This window comes from Coregonus lavaretus, assembly GCF_964263955.1.
Source record: "Coregonus lavaretus genome assembly, contig: HAP1_SCAFFOLD_961, whole genome shotgun sequence".
Classification (NCBI taxonomy): Eukaryota; Metazoa; Chordata; class Actinopteri; order Salmoniformes; family Salmonidae; genus Coregonus; species Coregonus lavaretus.
This window is the reverse complement of record NW_028159574.1, coordinates 165,060-175,042: the sequence shown is the minus strand read 5'-3', so window position 1 is coordinate 175,042 and position 9,983 is coordinate 165,060. Positions and strand designations below refer to the sequence as shown.

Sequence of the window (9,983 nt, the reverse complement as noted above, 5' to 3'; positions counted from 1 at the left end):
TGGCAGCAGTCATATTTCCACCTTCATGCGCTTCACTGAAGAACAGACAGTGAATAAACAGAGTTAGCTTTAGAATATATTTGTTTTGTTGATATTCAAACATAATATTCTGCACATCTACGGTATAAATCATAACGAACAATAATGACGTGTGACAAAATACTTTACCTTGTGGTGCTATGGGGCCAGTTGGGGGACATGGTATAGCTGGGAGAAAGAGTTGTCATGCTATGGTTGTGTGAGGGAGTACTAATACTATTGTAAAGCATAGTTGTCATGTTTGTTGTCAAGGTTGTCATGCTGAAGTTGATGAAGTTCTGGGATAGTGTTGTCATGTTGTAGGGGGTGGGATATGTTGGACTGACAGAGGTGGTTTGCAGTGTGTCAGTCGAGTTTGTTCCATTTGCTTGTTCAGGCTTGTAGGGCTCACAGGTGTCCAAGTGAGAATGAAATAGAGCCCATAACTGAAAAAGGAAAACAATGCTGTCACATTTGATGTAGAGTTGAAGTCGGAAGTTTACATACACCTTAGCCAAATACATTTAAACTCAGTTTTTCACAATTCCTGACATTTAATCCTAGTAAAAATACCCTGTCTTAGGTCAGTTAGGATCACCACTTTATTTTAAGAATGTGAAATGTCAGAATAATAGTAGAGAGAATGATTTATTTCAGCTTTTATTTATTTCATCACATTCCCAGTGGGTCAGAAATTTACATACACTCAATTAGTATTTGGTAGCATTGCCTTTAAATTGTTTAACTTGGGTCAAACGTTTCAGGTAGCCTTCCACAAGCTTCCCACAATAAGTTGGGTGAATTTTGGCCCATTCCTCCTGACAGACCTGAGTGAAGTTTGTAGGCCTCCTTGCTCGCACACGCTTTTTCAGTTCTGCCCACACATTTTCTATAGAATTGAGGTCAGGGCTTTGTGATGGCCACTCCAATACCTTGACTTTGTTGTCCTTAAGCCATTTTGCCACAAATTTGGAAGTATGCTTGGGGTCAAGACCCATTTGCAACGAAGCTTTAACTTCCTGACTGATGTCTTGAGATGTTGCTTCAATTTATCCACATAATTTTCCTTCCTCATGATTCCCTCTATTTAGTGAAGTGCACCAGTCCCTCCTGCAGCAAACACCCCCACAGCATGATGCTGCCACCCCCTTTTTCCTCCAAACATAACAATGGTCATTATGGCCAAACAGTTATATTTTTGTTTCATCAGACCAGAGGACATTTCTCCAAAAAGTAAGATCTTTGTCCCCATGTGCAGTTGCAAACCGTAGTCTGGCTTTTTTATGGCGGTTTTGGAGAAGTGGCTTCTTCCTTGCTGAGCGGCCTTTAAGGTTATGTCGATATAGGACTGTGGATATAGATACTTTTGTACCTGTTTCCTCCAGCATCTTCACAAGGTCCTTTGCTGTTGTTCTGGGATTGATTTGCACTTTTCGCACCAAAGTACGTTAATCTCTAGGAGACAGAACGCGTCTCCTTCCTGAGCGGTATGACGGCTGCGTGGTCCCATGGTGTTTATACTTGCGTACTATTGTTTGTACAGATGAACACGGTACCTTCAGGCATTTGGAAATTGCTCCCAAGGATGAACCAGACTTGTGGAGGTCTACCATTCTTTTTCTGAGGTCTTGGCTGATTTCTTTTGATTTTCCCATGATGTCAAGCAAAGAGGCACTGAGGTTGAAGGTAGGCCTTGAAATACATCCACAGGTACACCTCCAATTGACTCAAATGATGTCAATTAGCTTATCAGAAGCTTCTAAAGCCATGACATCATCATCTGGAATTTTCCAAGCTGTTTAAAGGCACAGTCAACTTAGTGTATGTAAACTTCTGACCCACTGGAATTGTGATACAGTGAATTATGAGTGAAATATTCTGTCTGTAAACAATTGTTCGAAAAATTACTTGTGTCATGCACAAAGTAGATGTCCTAACCGACATGCCAAAACCATAGTTTGTTAAAAATAAATTTGTGGAGTGGTTGAAAAATGAGTTTTAATGACTCCAACCTAAGTGTATGTAAACTTCCGACTTCAACTGTATAACTAAACAAATGTACAGTTTCAACACGATTCATCACACATCAGTCAATCAGGTTTCATTCACATTCCTGTGGCCTACCCAGCCACTGATGTCCGACTCATTCTTCAGGTCTCCAGTCACCTCCACCGCAAGGATCATCCAGTAGTACACGGCTGTTAAACATACACATTACATTGGATTTCATCGTACATTTCAAATCAATCAATCAATCATACTTTATTTATATAGCACATTTCTTACCCCCCCCCCAAAAAAAAATAACGTAACGTGCAAGTACAATACCAGTGGACATGAAAGACTAATGCCTCAATATCATATATTCATATTATAAACATGATTCATTAAACGTACACTGATTGGCACAGAGCTGTGAGAAGTTACAATGTACCTCTGCTGACTCTGAAACAGAGAGGGGAGAGGAGATATGTGAGGATCAGTGCAAACCAATGCAACACTTACAGATAATTTTCCTGGAGAGCAGGAAATGCAAACTTGTAGTGTATTTCGAGGTTTAAAAAGGCTTCTAAAGTTGGTAATTTCCACTTTAAAATGTCAGACTTGATTTGCCCTAACAAAAAAATTGACCAACCCCTACAAGAAATGTACATTAATTATAATCCACATAATAATTCACATTTCCTGTTGCCGCAGGATTATTTTCCCGCTGTAGCAAACTGGCTCAAATTAAGATCCTACATCTGTAGCTCCACACAAACTCCTCTATTATACAGCGACTTAATCTCACATACAGTCAATAGTATGATTACTCTTTGTGTTACACCCCTCCACCATTACTAAGGCTGTTGACTTACCTGTACTGGCATTAGAGGTGAATGTTGTTGGCAAAGGTGTGGAGTGTCCTGGAGGAGTGTTATTTTTAGAGGTCACTGAAATGGAGAGACAGGAGTCCATTCACTTGCTGAGTCTGACTGTACAATGAGTGTCATTGAATGATGAGATTTTAACATACTGTAGTAAGTATTGTCTAATTTACTGTTGGCAGTGGACGTTATGATGGGCGAGGTTGAGTGCAGAATAGTGGATGGATACGGCATGGTGGACATCATTGGTTCATTAGTCATGTTGGATGAGGCAGTGTGCAGTGGTGATGGGTGAGGGGTTGTAAGGGATGTGAGGGGTGGGGTTGTTGCATTAGACATGGGCACTGAGACTGCTGACGTGTTTGGAGTGTTAGATGAAGAAATGTCTGTAGTGGTTAATGTGGCTGTGGATGGGATGGTTGATGGAGCTGCAGGTGTTGTGGTTATAGCTGATGTGGTGGGATATGGTGTAGTTGTTGTGTTAGTATGTGACATGATTGATGCTAAAGTATTTGGGGTGGTAGACACTGTTGTACTGGATGTGGTTGTGATTGGTGTGGATGTTGTTGGTGTAGTTGTTGTGGTTGTAGTTGGTGTGGATGTTGTTGGAGAAGGTGTGGTTGTTCTAGCTGATGTGGTTGTGGTTGGTGTGGATGTTGTTGGTGTAGTTGTTGTAGTTATTGGAGAAGGTGTTGTTGTTGGAGAAGGTGTTGTAGTTGATATGGTTGTAGTTGTTGGAGAAGGTGTGGTAGTTGTAATTGATATGGTTGTGGTTGTTGGAGAAGGTGTGGTAGTTGTAGTTGATATGGTTGTAGTTGTTGGAGAAGGTGTGGTTGTTCTAGCTGATGTGGTTGTGGTTGGTGTGGATGTTGTTGGTGTAGTTGTTGTAGTTATTGGAGAAGGTGTTGTTGTTGTAGTTGATGTGGGTGTGGATGTTGTTGTAGTTATTGGAGAAGGTGTGGTAGTTGTAATTGATATGGTTGTAGTTGTTGGAGAAGGTGTGGTAGTTGTAGTTGATATGGTTGTAGTTGTTGGAGAAGGTGTGGTTGTTCTAGCTGATGTGGTTGTGGTTGGTGTGGATGTTGTTGGTGTAGTTGTTGTAGTTATTGGAGAAGGTGTTGTTGTTGTAGTTGATGTGGGTGTGGATGTTGTTGTAGTTATTGGAGAAGGTGTGGTAGTTGTAATTGATATGGTTGTAGTTGTTGGAGAAGGTGTGGTAGCTGTAGTTGATATGGTTGTAGTTGTTGGAGAAGGTGTGGTTGTTCTAGCTGATGTGGTTGTGGTTGGTGTGGATGTTGTTGGTGTAGTTGTTGTAGTTATTGGAGAAGGTGTTGTTGTTGTAGTTGATGTGGGTGTGGATGTTGTTGTAGTTATTGGAGAAGGTGTGGTAGTTGTAGTTGATATGGTTGTAGTTGTTGGAGAAGGTGTGGTCGTGGTAGTTGATATGGTTGTAGTCGGTTTAGTTGATATAATTGTTATAAGCGGTGCACTTCGTAGAGGTAAAGATGGAGGATGGGTTGAGAAGGGTGGAGGTTGAGATGTTTGTGCAAAGGAATGTCCTGAGAACAGAAACAGAGAAGTCAACATCGGTCAGTGTAATGACAACATTAGACACAAGGCTACTTCCCCAGATCAGGGAGCCCGACAGACAGTCTGTGGCAACAAGATCAGTGAACAATGCACCAGCCAGAATGGCCAGTAAAAGCCTACTGTTAACAGTCGACTGGCTGTTGATAACAGGCCTTTCTCCATACACTACAATAAAAACCACCCACTCCTTCCTCTTTTCTCAACAGTTCTCTTTTCCTCTTCTTCCTCCCTACCTCTTCTTCCTCCCTACCTCTCGGCCTCAGTATTACTCATTGTTTCCATCTAAAGTGTGTGTTGAATAACAACATCCTTGTGACATTTCTGGGCGTTAAGTCGCAGGTGAGACTCGAACCAGACCAGCAGGTTTTTCTATAATTGGGAGGTATGAGGCATTGTGTGTGTGTGTGTTGATTCCAGGTAATGCTGAGTGACTGGCATGTCAGACTTCTCCAGCCTAACAGTAGGATGGGGTTTCTCAGATTCCCTCTGTAGACAGCTAAACAGACTGAGACATTCCTCAATGGTCTCTCAGTACAACCTTTGGATTGTGTTCTCAAAAGGTGTGCTTCTCATGTACAGTGTTGCTTACTGTATATAAGACCTCACCTATGGCTGCATGAAGAAGAAGGAGCAGGAGGGATATCCGGAGCAGGCTTGGATGTCTCCTAGTTCCCATGTGTAGGAGATCAGAGGTCATCGTTCTGTAAAACAACAGTTCACAGCATCAACGTTAACAACTCATAATTCAATCCCAACACATTTCATTGTTAAAGCAACTCTGTATTAACTCTGATGAGAATCCTTTACCACAAATGAAACAAAATACTTTGATTGCACTACTGAGATAGTGGTGGTGTGGTGAGACCAAACTAATTAAATGTCCAAAAAATAGACGATACTGTCTAGATTTAGCCCAGTCTAGTTGAATGACCGAGAGATAAGATAAGGAACACACAGACGCCATACATCCCCTTTACAGTACAAGGAACACACAGACGCCATACATCCTCTCTACACTATAAGGAACACACAGACGCCATACATCCTCTCTACACTATAAGGAACACACAGACGCCATACATCCTCTCTACACTATAAGGAACACACAGACGCCATACATCCTCTCTACACTATAAGGAACACACAGACGCCATACATCCTCTCTACACTATAAGGAACACACAGACGCCATACATCCTCTTTACAGGAACAGTCAAGATCTCATCTCGGATGTCTGATTGATAAGATTTATACATCAATATTAAAATCCACATTTTGTTCTCTGAATGAATAAGATATTTTGGGTGTGTCTTCTGATCTCTCAGAAATGATGTTACCTAACACTAGTATGGAGTAGATGACTCTAAAGGAAACACATTACTGTGTGCCTGTTCTGACACACTTCCATTTACACTATCAGTTGTGTCCTGAAACAATATTACAATTACTCTGATCCATTCACCTGGAGAGCTGCAGAATATGTATACTGGTTTTATAACATAATTGGGAAACCACACACACACACACACATATACACACACACATTCTGACACTGTTTGATCATTCCTATGTGGGACAATATCTGGCAGAGATGTATGTTCAAATCAACAATGCTACTATAGTTTCTTATTTGTACAGATTAGATTGTATAGATTAGATTAGTTCATGTTATTTGTCTTCCTCTTTCTGTGGTATTGCATATTTTCTGAGATAGGGAATAATATCAGTGATGGTAGGTTTCCAATAACTAATTCCAAAATCATTATAAAAATGTGAAATCAGAACATGAATGCCATGTAGACCTAGCTACAATAACATATATTGACCAATAACAACACTGTAACATCATCTATATTGACCAATAACAACACTGTAACATCATCTATATTGACCAATAACAACACTGTAACATCATATATATAGACCAATAACAACACTGTTACACCATCTATCTCAACCTATTATTATTTTTGATCTGCACATTTAATAATATAAATTGCTACCATAACGGACTACAGAAAAACTATTCATCCTCAATGTCAATGGTAACGGTCAATCTCAAATCACTGACAGCCTGGACCTATAGCCTATATGTAGGTAGGCTACTGTAGGTCTATGACCTGAACAGCAGAGAAAGATTCTGTGAGGAATATATTTTACCTGGTGAAGCACCGCATCCGGACACAGCGCACTCCACAACTCCACATAGCTGGCGCCTTGTCGGGGTTGTCCTCACCTCCATAAAACATGTGTTTCTCATCCACGATGCAACAATCCAGATTTAGGCAATTTTCAGCACTGACCCCCTGATAGATCAATTTCATAAATCAAGTTTATGATTGTCCTTCCCCTCTCAGACCGACTTAATATACTAAATATACGGCACAAATAAAAGCGCAAATGTTTCCTTACTGTAAAAATAGTCCAGGCAGCTAAACCAACGTGAGGTTAGTAGCAGTGACTTTCTCACCATCATTACGTCACATGTGGGACACGCCCCTAAAACGTCAAATACAGTTCTGAAAAATGTACTGTACTCGTCATTGACTGTACCTGACCAAGAGACATAAAACTTTTATGAGAGAAAATTAAACAAGGCTTAAATACCTATTTTATTAACACTTTCGACCTTTTTCAACTTTTTATCATTTGTTTTTGCTTTTTTGTATAATTCTTTCTGGAATATAACAGGTCAATGTTCAGTGAATCTGGCCCTTAGGCTACAGTTGATCCAGTTCTCACATGTTACTAGCTAGCCTGTTAATCTTGAATATCATATGATATTTAATTATATTTCTATATTAATGGAGTTGAAAATAAGTGGATTAAGACCCAAGTAATGAAGAGTTAGACCCAAAGAAGTGGCCAGATGCTTTCTGCAGTTTCAGTTTTTTTAAGGTCAATTGACCTTAAGGGTTAATGTATTTGGAGGTCAGTTGTTTGGCCCAGATGGTTTCAGGGTCAGAAGGTAGAGCATAGCTGTGTCTAAGGATAGTACTGTACTTGTCTAGACTGGTGCGCAGGGGATGAGGTGTGCCCCATGGTTCAGTGTGTTGCCATTATGTGGCGCTAACACAAAACCGGTCAGGTGTGTTTCTTTCCTTTTCAGGGGGTTGATCAGCTTCTAAAATGCAAAACGATTGTGGCTTCTATCAATGTAATTATCTGCATAATTTCCAATCCCCCATATATATATATATTTATAAATATATATATTATTTTAAATATATAAACTCAGCAAAAAAAGAAACGTCCTCTCACTGTCAACTGCGTTTCTTTTCGGCAAACTTAACATGTGTAAATATTTGTATGAACATAACAAGATTCAACAACTGAGACATAAACTGAACAAGTTCCACAGACATGTGACTAACAGAAATTGAATAATGTGTCCCTGAACAAAGGGGGGGTCAAAATCAAAAGTAACAGTAAGTATCTGGTGTGGCCACCGGCTGCAATAAGTACTGCAGTGCATCTCCTCCTCATGGACAGCACCAGATTTGCCAGTTCTTGCTGTGAGATGTTACCCCACTCTTCCACCAAGGCACCTGCATGTTCCCGGACATTTCTGGGGGGAACGGCCCTAGCCCTCACCCTCCGATCCAACAGGTCCCAGACGTGCTCAATGGGATTGAGATCCGGGCTCTTCGCTGGTCATGGCAGAACACTGACATTCCTGTCTTGCAGGAAATCACGCACAGAACGAGCAGTATGGCTGGTGGCATTGTCATGCTGGAGGGTCATGTCAGGATGAGCCTGCAGGAAGGGTACCGCATGAGGGAGGAGGATGTCACTTTAATAATGTTTACATCTTGGACTACTCATCTCATATGTATATACTGCATTCTATTCTATAACATTCTACTGTATCTTAGTCCATGCCGCTCTGTCATTGCTTGTCCATGTATATATTCTTAAATCCCATTCCTTACTAGTTTTGTGTGTATTGGGTATATGTTGTGAAATTTTTAGATATGACTTGTTAGATATTACTGCACTGTCGGAGCTAGAAGCACAAGCATTTCGCTACACCCGCTAAAACATCTGCTAAACACGTGTATGTGACAAATACAATTTGATTTGATTTGTCTTCCCTGTAACCCACAGCTCAGTCCGATGATGCTGTGACACACTGCCCCAGACTATGACGGACCCTCCACCTCCAAATCAAGTACAGGCCTCAGTGTAACGCTCATTCCTTCAACGATAAACGTGAATCCGACCATCACCCCTGGTGTGACAAAACCGCGACTCGTCAGTGAAGAGCACTTTTTGCCAGTCCTGTCTGGTCCAGCGACGGTGGGTTTGTGCCCATAGGCAACATTGTTGCCGGTGATGTCTGGTGAGGACCTGCCTTACAACAGGCCTACAAGCCATCAGTCCATCCTCTCTCAGCCTATTGCGGACAGTCTGAGCACTGATGGAGGGATTGTGCGTTCCTGGTGTAACTCGGGCAGTTGTAACTGGTGTGATGTTCGGATGTACCGATCCTGTGGAGGTGTTGTTACAGTGGTCTGCCACTGCGAGGACGATCAGCTGTCCGTCCTGTCTCCCTGTAGCGCTGTCTTAGGCGTCTCACATTACGGACATTGCAATTTATTGCCCTGGCCACATCTGCAGTCCTCAGATGTGGCCAGGGCAACATGCCTAAGGCACGTTCACGCAGATGAGCAGGGACCCTGGGCATCTTTCTTTTGGTGTTTTTCAGAGTCCATAGAAAGGCCTCTTTAGTGTCCTAAGTTTTCATAACTGTGAGCTTATTTGCCTATCGTCTGTAAGCTGTTAGTTTCTTAATGACCGTTCCACAGGTGCATGTTCATTAATTGTTTATGGTTCATTGAACAAGCATGGGAAACAGTGTTTAAACCCTTTACAATGAAGATCTGTGAAGTTATTTGGATTTGTATGAATTATCTTTGAAAGACAGGGTCCTGAAAAAGGGGCGTTTCTTTTTTTGCTGAGTTTATATATTTTTAAATATATTTTCCTTTATTATTTCCCCCTAACCCTACCACCCCTCCCCTAATTTGAGTAAACTAATGGACAACAACACTTAGGCTTCTACTTTCAGCTTATACACACTATATACATTTTATATCTTTGTTTGTTTTTAGTCCCATCCTTCAGCTACCCTCAATCCCTCCCATCTATCTCTGAAGACCATCCAGTTTTGATTTATATTTGCCATATATTTTTAAACTGTGTTGTGATGTTTCACAAAAGTTCTGAATCTTTCTATTCTCATAGTTTCTACAGATTTTAAATTAAAGATAAACATGTTTGCTAAGAGTATTATAATATTATTGATCGATTGACTATGACTTTTCAAATCACCCAGCAGTGCTATTTGCAGAGTTAACCAAAAACAAGCTACATATGGACAGTACCAAAACAAATGATCTAATGATTCTGTCTCTTCGCAGCAAAATCTGCAGAGCTGGGATGGTTGTATCCTCCACTCCAAATATATTACATTCATTTGAAACCCCACCTCTTTAAGGAATACCT

General features: G+C 40.9%; 1 protein-coding gene across 1 annotated transcript; it reads right to left on the bottom strand.

The window, feature by feature from the left end:
* Positions 1-651: 651 nt before the first annotated feature.
* LOC311122713 (uncharacterized protein) lies at positions 652-6,952 on the bottom strand. The gene is made up of 6 exons (XM_084197042.1): positions 6,636-6,952; positions 5,082-5,176; positions 3,059-4,444; positions 2,877-2,951; positions 2,416-2,463; positions 652-2,216 (listed from the first exon to the last, which is right to left on the bottom strand). The coding sequence occupies exons 1-6, from the start codon at positions 6,797-6,799 to the stop codon at positions 2,113-2,115; spliced, it is 1,872 nt and encodes a 623-aa protein (XP_084053168.1). The 5' UTR covers positions 6,800-6,952; the 3' UTR covers positions 652-2,112.
* Between the last annotated feature and the right edge of the window lie 3,031 nt (positions 6,953-9,983).